The sequence below is a fragment of the Carica papaya genome, chromosome 3, assembly GCF_054855325.1.
Source record: "Carica papaya isolate Zhongbai chromosome 3, ASM5485532v1, whole genome shotgun sequence".
Classification (NCBI taxonomy): Eukaryota; Viridiplantae; Streptophyta; class Magnoliopsida; order Brassicales; family Caricaceae; genus Carica; species Carica papaya.
Genome location: NC_142311.1, coordinates 30,669,713 through 30,689,067, shown reverse-complemented (window position 1 = coordinate 30,689,067; position 19,355 = coordinate 30,669,713). Strand labels below are relative to the sequence as shown.

Below are 19,355 nucleotides of genomic sequence, written 5' to 3'. Positions count from 1 at the left end.
ATGAGTGCCAAAATATCAATCTTCGATACCCCGTCCAGTATGAGGCAATGTTCACGGTAAGGTTTCCTATGCACCTGGTCCGTCCACCATCTCTCAAGATATCTAGTAAGGCTACTATTCATTCATTCACTTAATCAAATAATTTCTCATTTACATTTAATTTCTAGTTTTACAATTTAACTGTAAAATCACGCAAAATAAGCAATACATGCATCAAGGAAACACAACTGAATCATCTTACCAACTCCAGCGTATTATCATGCATTTAAAACTGTAAAATCAATCAATTAGTTGAAACAGGATAAACAGTGATAAATAATCAGTTCCGGCTCCATTAGTAACATGTAATTAATTATCGAGATTTTTTAAATTGTACAAAATACCACATTATTTATAATTAAACTTCAATTTATAACAAAGAATAGGGTGATGGATTCTTACGTGAATCGGTGTTCGAATACTAAACTTTCAGCTGTACCTACTAGCGGTCTCTAGGTTCTCTGAATTTATTTCGAAAATTAAAACGCGCTCCAAGTACCTATAAATATCCTAAAAATTTCAAAATCAGTGTTAAAACCTTTTTCTGGCCAATTTAAGAATTCTGGCACGATGACGCCGCCGTCCACGGCGGTAGTTTGCCTCGGACTGGCCATTTTCAACCAGTTTCGATCAATTTCAGCTAGTTTTGTACTCATCCCTGCGAGAAAATAAGTTAAGGGGTCTTGGTTGGCCGAAAAAAGTTAAAAAATAGAAGCTTAATGGCGGCAGAGTTTTTCGATACAGTGGCTCCGCAGGCTCACATTTGCGGTTGAGTATTTTTCTTCGGTCAACCTGTGGGAAACAAAATGATGAATACAATGGTGGAAAAATCACACGAAACAAGAATCAGGAAGGGCCTCATCGGATGCGGTTTTTAATTTTTTTTGCGGCAGCGCCGTCGGGCTTTACCTGTGATTTTCGGCTCATTCCCCGTTCATTTTGCTCCGATTTGGCCATTGGGGTGTTCAAAATCAAATTTTGAGCGAATAAAATTTTTTTTACATTTTTTTACAGTCGGAGGTGGCTCCGGCGCAACAGCGGGAGGCGGTCAGCTCCTTTCTCTAGCGACTGGTTCTTCTTCTCCGGCAGGGGGCTGGCGGCTAGGGTTAGAGTTCGACGTGAAATGAGGTATTTATATCCGTCTCCTTTTAATATGAACCATCCATCCCGTTTGATTTCGACTGTCCGATCGTGTTTAAATAGGAAATAAATATGGAACGTTTATCGTGATTTGATCTGGACTATACGAATGAGCCAAAGGAGGAAACGGATCCGGACCATCCGATCGCGGGCACGCGGATTGCCAGCGTGGCCTCCCGCATAGCTCTGCATCAGTGTGCCTTGCCATGCAGCGCACTCTGATTTGTCGGGACTGCTGACTGGGCAATCTTACGTGATACATTTTTTTAAAATTATGTTTTGATCCCTCCTAATTTTTTAATTTTTCTTTCAAAAATACTAACAGGACCCAAAATTTCACCTATTTTTTCTAAAATTATTTTTAATTTTATCCGCCACCTATTTTTCTAATTTTTTTACATTAAATAAAATTTTATAAATTAAAAAATTATATTTTATATAGCTCACATTTGGTTCTCTCCCAACCTATTAATCTTCAACATCCATGAGCTTTATTACTTTCGGATTCGACAATGGAAATAGCATAACTGAATTGCTATATAATCTTAACTGTTAAGTCGAAAATTATAAAATTAAAAGATACAATAATTAACATGTGCATCCTTTTAAGGTACTTATACGAAAAACAAAAGTCTAAACAATAATCAAACAGTTAAACTAAAATAATTATATCTTAATTCATGAAGTGAATAACTAAAAAAAAAAAAAAAAATTATTCCAAGATCCGCAAAAGTTAAAAAATTATACTTCATCAATTGTTTTTACTAGATACGATATGTCTTATTTTTGCATCATCACTCCTTTTAAGGTCTCCATTTTACAAGCATTTTCAATACATTAATGAATGATGCGGACAGTGTAATAATTTCAAATAAGACACAATATCAATAATCTACTTTACTAATTTTCCTCATCTTATTTCCATTTTTCAAGTGTATTTATAAATATTCATAAACTTCCATTCTTTTCAATAATATATAAATATTTACTAAATAAAAACGCAAAACAATTTGAATAATTAACCAGATTCTCACCTTTCATTCTCCATTTTTTCCAATTTTCTCAATATAGTCATAACCTAAATAAATTACATAGTGACCGAATCTAAGACTTTTTACCTCAAAATTAATATAAATTGTAAAACCTATTAACACTCTTATCCTAAAGTACAATCAAGTTTATAGATTGTCTTCCTTCGGCAGGCCAAACAACCACTAACTTACTATTCCTTTCCACATATATTCCTACACACATACTACAAAAGTATTTGGTATATTTTTTTTATAAAAGAAAACCTACTACGGAATTTATGTAAAAAAAAAAAAAAAAATCCAACAAAAATAGGTAAACCAAAGGTGACCTTCACATAATAAAATACAATAAATCACTAAATGATAGGTAACTATAAATACATTCCCGTCCTCATCCTCTTAAACACCAAAAATTTTATAGCTCTCTTCAGCTTTGATACTATATCTATAACATAGCATTGATGCAGACTTTACATGTGCAGGCCTAAAGATCCACACAGAGATAATGGAGTATTGCACTTGCCTTGCGTTTAGTCCTTTGACTAGGTTTCCATTTTTCGACCAAAACCTTCTTTATATTGGGACAACTGGAAACAATGGTGGCAACTCCAGCTGCAGTTATACTAGGACAGTAAACCATTTGACAGGTCTCAAGCAAACTGCAGTTTTTGACAAGATGAGCTAAACCAACATCAGTTATTTCACGACAATGTGACAATACTAAATAGTTGAGTAGCGGGCATCCTTCTCCTAGTTCAGCCAATGCAATATCCCTCAAATTCTGGTAAGAAACAACGAAACCAAATTTATTATTCTGATAACAAAGAAGAACGATAAAAGCAAAAAGTACCACAAAATTGAGAGTTCAGTGACATCCGAATGTAAAAAGTGATTTAGGATAGGTAACAAATAAACCCTTAAAAGGAAATAAAGGAAGAAAAGATATAAAAAAAAATATGAACTGAACCGAGTGGATTTCATACATGTTCCTTTTAACGAAAAATAATTCATTGGGAGGCACTAAACGGTTACCATCCAATATAAAATATACAAGGATCAAACTGACCAATATCAAAAAGAGATAACATCAACCCTATCCTTGAAAGGGTGTCCTTTAGGAAGGATAAGAAGAGAGTATTCATGATGTAAAATAAAGAGATCTTAAAGACAAAACTTTTGAAAATTCTATAAAGTAAAAAAGTTAGAGATCTCAAATATCAATGATCAACATAATATCTCACTATTTAGATAACAATCATGAATGGTCAACTTAATAATTAAGATAATGTACCTTATTTGTAGGCACCAAGATATGATCAAAATAAGAAATCTAGAAAATAGAAAATAAGCAAAATAATTGACTAACCTATAATTAAAAAATAATTAAGTAGCATTGTAATTGAATAGGCAATAATAAACTTGTGCCATATTAGATATTAGTTATTAAATAACTTAAAAACCTTAATGATACATAATATTACAATTACATAAATATATCTTATTATAGAAATATATCCACTGTGGGATCTTCTTGTTCTACATCATTCTACATCACTTGGTGAAAACTCAATATTGAGTTTTAAAATGAAGAATACCATTTGGAACTTGTCTTAATAACATTTAAGGCTTGCAAAACTTCAAATATCCATAAGATAACATGAAAGTTTCTGAAATCAAGGGTTCTGAGGATATAGTGAACTAATTAAGAATGACAAAATCTGCAGAAGGAACAGTAGCCAAACTTTTGTAATAGTTGGTAGGAGCCAAGTAATATGGAGTAATGTCTTCAGGTGAGGCTCTTTTTTCATGGAGTTCAAACCAACTAGAATATTCTTGTTGTTGACAGGAACAATTTTCATTGCTTGCTACTAAATCAGAAGATCCATCATTAGGAAACTATTTCTAGATATTATAAGGATGGACTTATCCCAATCCGTTTATTCATTTATTCATCAGAAAGTATCAAGAAATCTATATTTTTCCATCTGGAATACAATCCCCAGTAAGGATGTCACAGATCCACAAGCATTTTTGGTTCACACAAAAAACGAAAGAAACATAACTTATGCATTAAACTCCCATTTAAAGCTTTAGATAGGTAGTTGAAACAAGAATTCACCATAATGATCCTATAAATGACTTCTTTAAAAGGTATAACTAAACAGGAAAGTACAAGAACGAAAGAGATGAGGAAGATTACAAACCTGAAGAACACTTATATCTAGGTAACTGAGCTGAGGGCAACCCCTTGCAATAGCAATTATTCCAGCATCACTAACTTGATGGCAGCCGCTGATATTTAGGTGCTGTAAGGGGCAGCCCTTACCAATGGCAATAAGGGCTTCATCCCCCACCCTATTGAACAAAAAGTTAAGACAGACAAAAAAAAAATGTTATTTTTAACATCGTTCATCCATGTTTTGTCTTGAGGCTACAAAATCATCCGCTAATGGAGGAAGGGGAGGTTGCAAGATTCAAAGAAATATTTATTGGAGCTGTGTGGACATAGCAAGGAATCATATCAAGCATTTCATATCAATTTTATTGAAAGAACAAAAGACAAAATAGAAGGCGAAAAAGTAGTTCCAAAAAAGTTCATTGAGCTTGTATAGTAATTATAGGAATCACACAGGCAGCACAACTCCGCCAACATAGATTTAGCTTTCACCGTAGTTCTACAATCTAGTTTTCTTTGTGTTCAAACCTTTGAACCAGGGACTTCGAGGTGAAGTTGACAATCAATCAACAAAAGATCATGTAAAGACCAGTTAACATCAAAATCAAGTTTTGAAGCAACAGTGGCAACTTAAGTGCACTTCTGACGAGCAACTCCAGAACGAGTTGGGAAAAATAGTACCATGAATAAGGCTTACCTATCACAAAAACGAAGGCTGAGCTCTGTGAGAGACTTACAATATTCCCCAACAGCTATAATTCCCTTGTTTCCAATCTATTAAAAACCAAAAAAAGAGATATATGAAAATCTACAATAACACCCGGGGGTCAGGAGGGAGAGAGAGAGAGAGAGAGAGAGAGACCTCGTAACAACGGCGAACGTGAAGTTTCTTCAGATTTCTGCAGCCTTCAGCTATGCTACAGATGGCATCATCTCCAATACTGGCACAATCGACCAAGTGAAGGGCTTGCAAGAATTTACAGCCTCTCCCAATTTCAAGAAAAGCAGGACTGCCAACTCTTTGATAATACATCAAAAATAATTCAGTTAGGTGCCTGCATACAAATGAAATCCTGTCAATGAATATGTAATCGAAATTATGGGAACTAGACAGAGCACATAAATATTTGCCACAGGCAACAAGTAAATCACTTAATATCATAAAAAGAAAAGGTTAACGGAAGTTATATGTCGCTCGTAATATACCAGGGCATAAAAGAAAATAAATAGGCCTTTGAATTAACAAAGAGAAAAGTAGGGACAGTAGAAATATCTGCTCCCCAAAAAAATCAGAACAATGCTACCCATTTAAACAAAGATACCGGAAGAAACATACGGGCAAGATCTTCCAATGGACTCAATTCCGATAGTTCCAATATGGTGGCAACCACTAACTTCAAGATGTGTAAGTTCTGCGCATCCATTAGCAATTGCTTCCAAACCATTGTCAGTCAAGAAATAGCAGTCACTTAGATTAAGGTTTTTTAATTTTTTACACCCTTTCCCAACAGCAATCAGACCCCTGAAATATGAAGTAGACCACTTTATAAATATCATGAATCAATCATATAATAAATGGAAACAATATGCGCAGAAAATAAGCTCGCAGAATTTAGTTGCCTTCTTAAGGTAGCCAAAAGGGAGAAAGAAGTAATTGGCAAAGTTAGCAAAATCCAGGGCCAAAAAATGAAATAATAAAAGTATACTTCATCCTGCTTAAAATTAAAAATGACCTAACCCAGACAACTTTAGTTCTAAAAATATGAGTCCAATGTGACCGATACCAGTTCAACTTGAACTCAAAAAGGAATTGAAAGACAAGAAGACTCAATCCCAATAGTAGAACCAGAATGTTCTTTCCCTATTCTAAATCCTAGAATCTAAGCTGAATGAAAAATATCTTTTGAAGAGAGTCAACATAAGCTAACAGAAAACTCTAGTCACCTGACCTGCAAACAAGCTGACACTACACATGACCCAATCCAGAAACGATCTACTCAAGACATCCAACTTAACATGAAAATAAAATGACCCAACCCCAAATTTAACTTGCTTGATTTCCACCTATAATAAGATGTAATTTGAAAAAAAAATTGTAAAAAAGATAACATGGAAAACAGAACAGTCATGTCAAATTTTAAATACTTTACAAATTCAAACCATTTTAATTGTCTTGCAAAAAGAATCATAAGAAGTAACAAGTAACCATGAAGGGCAACTAACTGGTCCGTAAATTGCTGCAAGCCGTACAAAGCCAACAGTTCCAGTGACCAGCAACAAGTGCCCACTGCTAAAAGAGCCTCATCTGAAACATTGATACATTGTAGCTTCAAAACCTTCAACAGAGAGCATCCTTGGGCCACAGCAATCACCCCTTTGTTGTGGATTAATTCTGAATCTAATGACAAGCTTTCAAGAACATTGCAATGAGCTCCTACTGCTTCCATTGATGTATCAGTTATTTTTTCACAAGCTGCAATGCCAAGAGATTTTAATGTCTTCCCGCAACCAATAGCTACATCAATCAAACCTGCATCAGTCAAGCCTTCACAAAATCGGAGGTTTAATTCTTCAAGTTGGTTACAACACTTCCCAACTGCCTCTAAACCCGCATCTCCAGCATAGCAACCCTGAAGATGACATCATAAAGAAACAGAGTTGAAAAACAGTAAATTTTTCAGCCTTAGATGGCCAGTTCAAATTAACTAGGTATATGTAAGCACCCATTGACTTCCACCCACAGGTACAAACCCAAACAAAATGCAGGCAAACTAAAAATGAGAAAGCTTAACTGGATTTTTAACGAGAACATTGCCAATTAGGATCAACACATTTATGATCCTGAAGACTCCTTCCAAATGGTTATAACATCATAATGCTCCCAACAGAAATCAATGGTAAAACTACAACAGTCCAGTGATAACTGACGGAAATAGTTCTTGAAACCAGAATTACGTCTATCTCAATGAAATTAATAGCCACATTTTATACCTAATGCAGTTTGAAAACTTTTTCCAAATAATCACCTGTAGATCCAAAGATGTCAGGTATATACACCTGTGAGCAAGGGACGATAAACCCGAACTCGAAACATTTGGGCACCAGACCAAGGTCAGTTTCTCAAGTTTTGGAAAGCCCTCGCTGAGAGCAGTCAACCCTGCATCTGACAAACAGTAAGATCCAGACTGGTCTTCCTCATTCCCACTCTTCTCAGTCACACGGCGCAATTTAAGGGATGATCGTTTGGACTCATCTCTGCCCCGCTTTTGCCCCTAATAAATAAATTGCGAAACACTATTAAATATTATCATTTATTAATAATACACCAAAAGATCAGTTGTCATTTTGTGAAACGTCAAATAACTAAAAAAGATCAAAGTATCATATCAAAGCTAATAAGTACAAAGAACATTCCCTTCCATGTTGGGAAATTTTGATTACCATAATTGACAAAACAAAATCAATCTATGTCTTTTCTCCTCTTTTGTTTTGGATTCTTCTTTATAAAGAAATTTTTTCTTGCTAAAACTGTACAATGACTGCATAGAACAATTCTTTTTTCCTACTTATCCCTATTTCATCATATTTTTCCTAATTTAGAAGGAAACTAGAAGTGAAAGGAGTCCATAGATTTCACATGTTTCCTTCTCAAATCTCTGTTTAAGTAACTGACTTTGAAATTCTAAAATCTTCTGCATTGACCTTGGCGGCCTTAATGTTTTTGCTAGCTGGTTCCATTATCACAAAGTGGCTCCAAAATTGAAGATAGAGATCAAAAAATTGAATTTCAACTATTTGGGGAAACATATCAATAGGTAAAACCGTTGATAAAATTTGAACTAAGGAAATTAAAAATGTAAGTTAAACAAAGAGAAACATAGAATGATTTTTTTGGTTATTCTAGCTCTAGTTTTATTAAATATTAGGGTAAACCTAACAAAAATATCCTAATCGTACAATTTGACCATCCAAATAGTAAAATTTACTAGGTGATATTTTAAAATTTGAGGGTCATTTGAAAAGTAGCTAATTGAGAGTGGAGGAGCAATCCCATATCCCCTATATTGACAAATGACAGCAACCTTCCGGATAAATTTTGAACCTCATTTGTCATAAGTCAAACACTCCCTAATCTTCCAAGCTAAACCAAAAAGTAAATCCATGTTTCAATTTTCTCTAAACAATTAATTCAGTTAATCAATCATGCATGGTTCTTCACATGCCAAGATAGTGAATCAATCCAAACACAACAAATGAAGAGAAAACATAAGAAATTGAAGCCATTGAACACAATCACTTTGTTATAAGCATACATTTAAGTATGTTTTCCTGAATTGAGAACTACCAATTTAACATGGCGAGGAATAGAGAATCGCTCGTCAATGTGGATGTCTTTAATGCTAAGAAAGCGGCGAGCGAGGAGCTTCAGGATGAACTCGGGGCCGCCAGAAGCGCTGATACGGAGGCTGGAGCGGCTGAGGCGCTCTAGTGCGAGCCACCGCTTGCAGACGAGTGAGCAGGCATCACGGCTCGCCTTCGTCTCAAGGTGCCCGAAGATCTCGAGGATCAACTCGTCCGGTAGACATGTGTTGATCAAATCGCGGCCTCGCATCACCGGGACCTGCAACTCAACGGACGGTGATGACGATTCTAACGACGATTTATTTTTTGAAAATTTTCCGATGATTCACCAATCCTGGGCACACATGCAGAGGGACAGAGAAAGAGAGACAAGCGCCGGGGTGCTCCTCATGTTCGAGTTGTAAATCATGTGATGGCTTAAGTCGGCGGCCGAGTGAGCGGGTGGATAATACATTTTTTTATTCTTTTTTTTTCATTTTTAATTTTAATATAATCATCTTAAACAATTAATATAAAATTTTAATTAATTTTAATTCTAGTTTAATTTTTAATTTTTTAATTATAAATTTATTTTCTACTAAATAAGAATTAAATGAAGTAATAAATAAATAGTTAAAATAATTATATCAAACTAAAACATATTGAAAATTAATAATAATTAAAATTTTATCAAAATTAATATGCCTGCTTATTAATATCAATTATAGACATAAAATATTAGTTCATATATAATTTTAATTATTACATATTTTAAAATTTATTTATTAATTTTTTCATATTAAAAACAAATAAGGAAATTATCATACAAGTTCAAGTGCTTTATCCATTTAATAAATTGACTTTAATAACTTAAATATGCATCTGAAAAGCCAAAAAGAAAACAAAAAAGGTATTAGTGATTAGAATAAGTAAATAAAAATTAAATTAATAGATGAATGATAACTATAATATTTTTTCATTAAATTATTAACAAACGTGTAATTATATGCTTTCGTTTTAGTAAAATTTTTAATTGTTAATTAGGTAGATTTAATTCTATATAAGAATTAAAACATAACTATAATATATTGTTAGCATAAAATATAAATATACGAATATAAAAGATCACTCTTCCTTGAGTATCTTTTGAGGCTAAATCATTTATAAGAATATTTATTATAAGAAACTAAACAAATATTATACAACTAAATTTTATTTGATCTGCAGTTTTATTTATTTAAGGAATGAGAATCTCTACTGTAAAACTCATTTTGTATTTAATAAATTAAAATAAAAATAATTAAAATTAAATTAATTTCTGTAAGAAAATTTGTTATTTTAAAATTACACATATACTTTGATTATTTAATTTAATTCATAAAATACAGATATATTTAATGATTTCAAGCGTTTTAGCTCAATCAATTTAATAATAATAATAATACTGAATTTTTTTATTTAACGAAATAATTAATGGTTCGAATATTATATTCTTTGCACGTTTACTTAAAACGCCTAAATAGAGGTTATGAATATGCTTCAGAACTGGAAACGAAAGAAAACTACCAACAAGTAAATATTATTAACCTCTATTTGAAATTGACGAAGTGAGAAGAGTTAGTTGCTTAGCTGGTCTCTTACTGTTCAGAATCTGAATTTTGATCGTTCTGATATAAAATTATTAATAAGAAAGGGGTGTGTTACATTAACTCAGTAAAAATATCAATACCTTACCACTGACATGAAAATTAAACAATTGTAAAAAATACAAAACGACTAATAGAATATACTTTTAATAAAACCACCTGAATGTTAGTATAGTCATTATCCGTTTTACTGAAAATGCTAGTATTTTCTTCCGTAATTAGTAGTTTCTCAAGTGACATACGTTAAGATAAAATTAGAAAGACAATTTAATCACAAAGAGCATGTAAAGACTCAGAACTTTGAATAAAATAAAATCATCATTTAAATGCGAAAGCGTATAATAACGTTAGAGTTTACATTCCTTATCCATAAATTAGCATGTCCAATAGAATTACAAAAATGTCTCATTCACAGCAGTTCATAAAACAAAAAATATAATAACATATGAAAATAATAAATAAATGTTGGAGGGAGGTTAACCTCCACTAACTCTTGATAGGAACCAATGAGACACCTACTGTAGCGCCCGGAAAATTGAAGAAGAAAAAAAAAAAGGGCCACGTCAGCAGCCACGCCAGCAGACCCAGTCAGCAGTCCCGGCCAACCGGGACCTGCCACGTGGCAAGACCACGTCGATCCAGGATGTAGCGCCCGGACCGAGGGAAAAAAAAAAAAAAAACCACGTCGGCAGCCACGTCAGCAGGCCCGGTCAGCAGTCCCGGCCAACCGGGGCCTGCCACGTGGCAAGACCACGTCGCTCCTGAACGGGCCACGTTGGCGATCCGCGTGGGCGCGATCGGATGGCCCAGATCAATCGCGCGATCGGACGGCCCAGATACAATCGCACGGACGGCCCAGATTTAATCAAAAACGGACGGCCCAGATTAAAACAAAATGGACGGCTGAGATCAAAGGGCAAGGGGTTATAAATAGAACCCGCACACCAGACCACAAACCCTAGCCGCCTGCCGCTCGCCGGAGAAGACGAACCAGAGGCCGACCGCCGCCACCCGCCGCCGCACCGGGGAAATTTCCGACCGCCGATCGAGGTAAATTTCATACCCCCGACTCGTTTTTCCACGCTGATTCCTCCTATGGCCAAATCGAAGCCAAAATCCCGGCCAAACGGCCGGAATACGCGGCCGAAGACCAGCGGCGCCGCCGCGCCCCCTCTCGGTTTTTGCCTCCGACGAGGCCCTTCCCGGCCTCCGTTTGATGCAATTTTTATATCACCGTGATCACCATTCTTTTCTCTACAGGTTGACCGGAGCCGAATCACCAAAACACGAACCTCGCCGGAGAGCCGCCGCACCCGAGAGCGCCGCCGCCGGTAAGCTCCGTTTTCCTGTGATTTTTTGGCCCCCCGAGGGCCCTAGAGTTGTTTTCTCACAGGGACCGATGCGAGTGTGGCCGAATTCGGCCGAAAACGGCCGAAAACAGCCAACCCGAGGCGACTCGCCGCCGCCAGCGGCGGCGCCGTCGCCGGAGCACGACGGAGCCGCCGTGCCGGAGTTGCGATTTGGGCCGAAAGGGGCCCTGGGCCTAATTTGGGATTTTTTTTGGAACACGTGCAGGTACCAGTAGTGCGTTTCAGTTCCCCGAGGAAAATTCAGAGGAAAATTAGGGATAGCCTGCAAGTGCACTGCAAAGCCGTGTTCGGACCCCGAAAACGAGTAAGGACCCCTCACCCTATTTCCTATCACGGTATTAAAGTTCAAAATGATAAAACGGTATTTCTTGAATTAACACATGTGTGAAATTGCTTAAGGTTGCTAATGGAGCCCGAGTCTAGTGTGATTGATGATTTACTGTTATTTGGCCTGTTTTACAGCTTTAAATGCATTATGGGGTTTGATGTGTTCATTTTATAGTTTCGAGTGCATATATTACTGTTTTATTAATTATGGGTTGAATGACTGAAGAACTGATACTGTATGTTGTCTGTTCGGCATGAATTACGATTTGCTTGTTTAAATGTGAATTGATGATGCTTATTGAGGAAAAGGAAAATGAAACATTGTGTAGACTGATAATTGTATGATGGGGTCAGCCTGACTAGATATCCTGGGAGATGGTGGACGGACCGGGTCCGTAGGGAACCCTACCGGGATTGTGGTCTCACATGCCGGACGGGGTATGGAGATCTTATGGTTTTGGCGCCCATACCGGACGGGGTATGGGGACGGCCCGTTTCACCCTCATACCGGACGGGGTATTGAGGTTTATGGTTTTGGCGCCCATACCGGACGGGGTATGGGGACGGCCCTGGAAACTGATTATGAATGTTAGAGGTTAACGGGTAGCGGGACCCCTAGGGACCCCCATGGATACTAGTAGGCTGATAAATGAGAAAAGGATATGTTGTATAATGATTGAATTACAAAAGGCGTGATAAGTGCTATGTTTTACAGCTTATATTATTCCATGATTGTGATAATGTTATTGTTTTCTTATATTGTTTCATGAATTCCACCGAGGTAAGTGGATGGTAAAGGTTTTATCATAAATAAAAGGATTTGTTGCAAATCATGCTCCATTGGTCTTTTGTGTTTTTCTACCCACCTTTACCTCCGTGACGGTGAGATATCGTGATGTTCTTACTGGGCTAGTGTAGCTCACTCCTTATTTAACCATTTCAGATCAGGAAGACATGGTTCCCGAGCCCATTCCGCAGGAGGACGACGAAGGGGATGTCTAGAGACTCTGTAGTCACACTCATAGTTTTATTTTCGAGTTTCTCTCTTAGTTAGTTTAATCTTTTATATTTTAAGTACGTTTTTGGGTTTCTGTGTAAGGGATGTTAACCGAAATTTTGATCTCGCTTCCGCATTTAATATTTATAATATAATTTCCATGTTGAATTACCGGGGCTGTTACAGTTGGTATCAGAGCCAGGTTTCCTCGGACCCACCCCTTACACGATAGTGCCTTAGATAAATACTCACCGATATATCGTTACTCAATCATTCCTTGTGAATGCAGGTACACGGGAATGAGGAGAGGAAGGCCCCCACTAAACCGAGCGGCTCAGGATAATTCACTTCGGGAGGATCTTGACAGACTGTATGAGATGGTGGAGGCTCTCGTAGCTGCCCAGCGAAGGCAAGAGGAGAGAAGGGAGTTACCGGGACCTCCTCTGCTAGCGCAGGTTGAGCCCCCGCCACAGCAGGCTGATCCCGTACCACCCCGGCAGGAGCCTGTTCCTCCACAGTACCAACCGGCACCACAGCCGCGGTACGACCCGGTACCACAGCCACAGTACCAGCAGGCGCCGCCACAGCACTTTCCAGTGCCCCCACCACATCAGCAGGTTCCACCACAGGGTCCCCCAGTTCACCCTCAGCCCGTCCCAGTCCCTCTGCCCCGGGACCCTGCTCCTTCCTTGATCGACCCCGGCTTCATAGAGAGGTACAGGAGACTGAACCCTTCTACCTTCTCAGGGGGATCCTCGTTCGAAGAAGCCCAATACTGGCTGGTAGAGACTGAGAGAGCTTTCGAGACCTTGGGAGTAATTCCTGAGCAGAGGACTGTCATTGCCTCCTACATGCTGGTAGGGGAAGCGGTACGCTGGTGGGAGCTCAAGCGGGCCACCCTGCCTGTACCAGTTAGCGGGAAGTTCCCGACCCTCAGCCCCACTCCGCAGGCCAGCGCCTACCATGCCTGTCCAACCCAGTAAGAGGCCCAGGCCTGCCGTTCAGGCCCCTCCTCAGGCTATGGGGGCAGCACGTGGGAAGATCTGCCAATACTACGGCAGGGATCATGGGGACCGACCCTGTTACCGCCTCAACAACACCTGTCGCATATGCGGCAGTGCCCAGCACTATGCGAGGGAGTGCCCTAGAAACCAGAATCAAGGGAGGCCTCCAATCCAGGGCAGAGTTTACAATCTTACCCAGAAGGATGCCGACGCAGACCCGGACGTGGTACATGGTATGTATACTATCTCTGGCCACATTGCTCATATTTTGTTTGATACTGGTGCATCACATTCTTTTATTTCACATGTTCTTGCTTCCAAAATTTGTGTATCACCTGATAGACTTAATTCATTATTGCTTGTATCTACCGCTGGGGGGGAGACATTGCTAGGAGAGGTTGTCTACAGGGCATGTGCCGTGGAGATAGCAGATAGAAAATTGAGGGTAGACCTTATAGGGTTAGACACAGGGGATTTTGATGTAATCCTAGGAATGGATTGGCTAGCGGCGTATCACGCCACCATAGACTGCTTTAATAAAAAGATTGTATTTAATCCTCCCAACGATGAGCCTTTTACAAGTTAATAAAATTATCCAGTACTGATTTCCCGAATGGCAAGTTTTTCTTGATTTCCAGTGCCTTAATCTTGTATTTTCTCTAACTAGGTAAACCCAAGAAAGAAGTTTGTATCCAAGAGATTCCAGTAGTCCGAGACTTTCCAGACGTATTTCCGGATGAACTGCCCGGTCTACCAAGGGACAGGGAGGTCGAGTTCCCCATAGACTTACAGCCAGGTACCCAGCCCATCTCAGTAGCTCCTTACCGAATGAGTCGCATCGAGATGGAAGAACTAAGGAAACAGATCACTGAGCTACAAGACAGTGGCTTCATTAGGCACAGTGTTTCCCCATGGGGTGCCGGGGTTACTTTTGCAAGGAAGGGAGATGGAACGTTGAGACTTTGCATTGATTACAGAAGGATAAACAAGGTAACAATCAAGAACAAATATCCTCTTCCTCGGATTGATGACCTTTTCGATCAGTTGCAGGGTGCACAGATCTTTTCTAAAATAGATCTACGATCAGGTTACCATCAGGTAAAGGTAAGAGCGGAGGATATCCCCAAGACGGCATTCCGAACCAGGTACGGACACTACGAGTTCCTGGTTATGCCGTTTGGGCTAACCAACGCCCCGGCCATCTTTATGGATCTAATGAACAGAATCTTCAGAGAGTTCTTGGATCAATTTGTCATCGTGTTCATCGATGATATCTTAGTCTACTCAAAAAGTAGAGAAGAACATGCTCGTCATCTTGCCCAAGTCCAACAGGTACTCAGGGAAAAGAAGTTGTATGCAAAGTTGAGAAAAAGTGTGGATTTTGGCTCGAGCAAACCGCCTTCCTAGGACATGTTATATCGAAGGAAGGGGTATCGGTGAACCCCGAAAAGGTTGAAGCGGTACTTGGTTGGGAAAGGCTGACAACAGTTAAGGAAATTCGCAGTTTCCTAGGGATGTCAGGTTATTACCGCCGATTTGTTGAAGGGTTCTCTAGTCTAGCAGCTCCTCTAACCCGACTCACAAAGAAGAATGCAAGGTTTGAATGGAATGAGAACTGCGAGAGGAGTTTTTCAGAATTGAAGAAGCGACTGACTACTGCACCCGTGCTGGCTCTACCGAGTGGATCAGGAGGGTATACAGTTTATAGCGATGCCTCCTATCTGGGTCTGGGTTGTGTCCTGATGCAGCATGGAAAGGTTATAGCATATGGGTTTAGACAGCTAAAGAATCATGAGAAGAACTATCCTACCCATGACTTGGAGCTTGCCGCAATCATACACGCCCTGAAAATCTGGCGCCATTATTTGTATGGAGAGACCTTTCAGATCTACACCGATCATAAGAGTTTGAAGCACATCTTCACTCAGAAGGATCTCAACATGCGTCAGAGAAGGTGGATGGAACTCCTCAAGGACTATGATTGTGACATCCTATACCATCCAGGTAAGGGCAACGTAGTAGCCGATGCCCTCAGCAGGAAAAGTGCAGGCACCCTGGCCCATCTGATGGTTTCAGAATGCAGGTCCATTGGGGCCACGCAGCAGGTTCGACTGCGAGATCTGAAGAGGGCCACATGTTTGAGCCATCTAGCAGTCCAACCCGAGTTAATCCAAAGAATAAAGGGAGCCCAGTCAATCGACCCCGCCCTAGTAACCCGCAAGAAGGATGCAGAACAGGGAGTGAACTCAGAATTTCAGATCTCTGCCGACGGATTGATTCGTTTCAGGGACAGAGTGTGTGTCCCAGACGACAGTGAGTTAAGAAGAGACATCATGACAGAATCCCATAGTTCAAGGTTCGCCATGCATCCAGGAAGTACGAAAATGTACCAAACTATGCGACCTCGGTTCTGGTAGAATGGGATGAAGAGAGATATAGCCGACTTTGTATCTAAATATTTGGTATGTCAGCAGGTCAAAGCAGAACATCAACACCCGGGCGGGTTACTTCAGCCTTTACCGATTCCGGAGTGGAAGTGGGAACATATCACCATGGACTTCGTATCGGGACTACCCAAGGCACGATCGGGACATGATACTATATGGGTAATTGTTGACCGACTCACTAAGTCTTCCCACTTCCTGGCCATCAAAATGACTGATCCCTTGGACAAGTTGGCAAGGATGTACATCTGGGAGGTAGTCAGACTACATGGAGTTCCAGTAACAGTGGTATCCGACAGGGATCCCAGATTCACTTCTCGGTTTTGGAATAGTTTCCAGCAAGCTATGGGAACAAAGCTGTCTCTTAGTACTGCCTTCCACCCCCAAACCGATGGACAATCAGAGAGGACAATTCGTACGCTGGAGGATATGCTCCGAGCCTGTGTCCTTGACTCCGGGGGCCATTGGGACGACCACCTACCCCTGATAGAGTTTGCTTACAACAACAGCTACCAAGCAAGCATCGGCATGGCCCCATACGAGGTGTTATACGGGCGTCCGTGCAGGTCGCCGATCTGTTGGGAGGAAGTGGGCGATAGAAGATTGTTTGGCCCGGATTTGGTAGAAGAAACCACGTCCAAGATAGTTAAGATCAAGAAGAACATCCAGACAGCTCAGAGTAGGCAGAAGAGTTATGCCGATACCCGGAGAAGGGACCTGGCCTTTGAGAAAGGCGACCGGGTGTTCCTTAAAGTCACCCCCTTCAAGGGAATTAGCAGGTTCGGCAGGAGGGGAAAATTAAACCCCAGATATATTGGACCCTTTGAAATCTTAGACAAGATTGGTACCACTGCTTACAGACTTGCACTGCCTCCTGAGCTCTCCCGGGTTCATAATGTGTTTCATGTATCTATGCTACGTAAGTACAATCCGGACCCTTCTCATGTCTTGGCTCACGAACCGTTTCCACTCCGAGAGGACTTGTCTTATGAAGAAGTACCGGTCAGTATCATGGACCGAGAAAGCAGAATACTCTGCAACCGGGAAATATCATTTGTGAAAGTCATGTGGCAGAACCACACGCCCAGGGAGGCGACTTGGGAACTGGAATCAGAATTTAGGGCCCAATATCCCCATCTGTTTGATCAAGAGTAATGAGGCAAATTTGGGGACCAAATTTCTTTATGGGGGGGAGAGTTGTAGCGCCCGGACCGAGGGAAAAAAAAAAAAAAAAAAACCACGTCGGCAGCCACGTCAGCAGTCCCGGACAACCGGGGCCTGCCACGTGGCAAGACCACGTCGCTCCTGAACGGGCCACGTTGGCGATCCGCGTGGGCGCGATCGGACGGCCCAGATACAATCGCACGGACGGCCCAGATTTAATCAAAAACGGACGGCCCAGATTAAAACAAAATGGACGGCTGAGATCAAAGGGCAAGGGGTTATAAATAGAACCCGCACACCAGACCACAAACCCTAGCCGCCTGCCGCTCGCCGGAGAAGACGAACCAGAGGCCGACCGCCGCCACCCGCCGCCGCACCGGGGAAATTTCCGACCGCCGATCGAGGTAAATTTCATACCCCCGACTCGTTTTTCCACGCTGATTCCTCCTATGGCCAAATCGAAGCCAAAATCCTGGCCAAACGGCCGAAATACGCGGCCGAAGACCAGCGGCGCCGCCGCGCCCCCTCTCGGTTTTTGCCTCCGACGAGGCCCTTCCCGGCCTCCGTTTGATGCAATTTTTATATCACCGTGATCACCATTCTTTTCTCTACAGGTTGACCAGAGCCGAATCACCAAAACACGAATCTCACCGGAGAGCCGCCGCACCCGAGAGCGCCGCCGCCAGTAAGCTCCGTTTTCCTGTGATTTTTTGGCCCCCCGAGGGCCCTAGGGTTGTTTTCTCACAGGGACCGATGCGAGTGTGGCCGAATTCGGCTGAAAACGGCCGAAAACAGCCAACCCGAGGTGACTCGCCGCCGCCAGCGGCGGCGCCGTCGCCGGAGCACGGCGGAGCCGCCGTGCTGGAGTTGCGATTTGGGCCGAAAGGGGCCCTGGGCCTAATTTGGGATTTTTTTTTGGAACACGTGCAGGTACCAGTAGTGCGTTTCAGTTCCCCGAGGAAAATTCAGGGAAAAATTAGGGATAGCCTGCAAGCGCACTGCAAAGCCGTGTTCGGACCCCGAAAACGAGTAAGGACCCCTCACCCTATTTCCTATCACGGTATTAAAGTTCAAAATAATAAAACGGTATTTCTTGAATTAACACATGTGTGAAATTGCTTAAGGTTGCTAATGGAGCCCGAGTCTAGTGTGATTGATGATTTACTGTTATTTGGCCTGTTTTACAGCTTTAAATGCATTATGGGGTTTGATGTGTTCATTTTATAGTTTCGAGTGCATATATTACTGTTTTATTAATTATGGGTTGAATGACTGAAGAACTGATACTGTATGTTGTCTGTTCGGCATGAATTACGATTTGCTTGTTTAAATGTGAATTGATGATGCTTATTGAGGAAAAGGAAAATGAAACATTGTGTAGACTGATAATTGTATGATGGGGTCAGCCTGACTAGATATCCTGGGAGATGGTGGACGGACCGGGTCCGTAGGGAACCCTACCGGGATTGTGGTCTCACATGCCGGACGGGGTATGGAGATCTTATGGTTTTGGCGCCCATACCGGACGGGGTATGGGGACGGCCCGTTTCACCCTCATACCGGACGGGGTATTGAGGTTTATGGTTTTGGCGCCCATACCGGACGGGGTATGGGGACGGCCCTGGAAACTGATTATGAATGTTAAAGGTTAACGGGTAGCGGGACCCCTAGGGACC

The 19,355-nt window shown here is 40.7% G+C and overlaps 1 protein-coding gene across 1 annotated transcript; it reads right to left on the bottom strand.

Annotated features, from left to right (window-relative positions):
• Positions 1-2,524: 2,524 nt before the first annotated feature.
• On the bottom strand, positions 2,525-9,186 carry LOC110807177 (F-box/RNI-like superfamily protein). Its single transcript, XM_088216461.1, has 8 exons — positions 8,732-9,186; positions 7,413-7,658; positions 6,610-7,016; positions 5,723-5,908; positions 5,249-5,441; positions 5,084-5,160; positions 4,415-4,565; positions 2,525-2,991 (listed from the first exon to the last, which is right to left on the bottom strand). Exons 1-8 carry the CDS (start codon positions 8,996-8,998, stop codon positions 2,695-2,697), a joined length of 1,824 nt encoding a protein of 607 aa, XP_088072587.1. The 5' UTR covers positions 8,999-9,186; the 3' UTR covers positions 2,525-2,694.
• Positions 9,187-19,355: the final 10,169 nt, after the last annotated feature.

Coding starts and splice junctions, on each gene's coding strand:
- LOC110807177 (XM_088216461.1), bottom strand. CDS start 8,998: ATGCGAGGCCGCGATTTGATCAACACATGTCTACCGGACGAGTTGATC. Junction 7,659..8,731: donor TTCCTCGCCATGTTAAATTG/GTAGTTCTCAAT, acceptor TTTATTTATTAG/GGGCAAAAGCGGGGCAGAGA. Junction 5,161..5,248: donor ACGTTCGCCGTTGTTACGAG/GTCTCTCTCTCT, acceptor GGTTTTTAATAG/ATTGGAAACAAGGGAATTAT.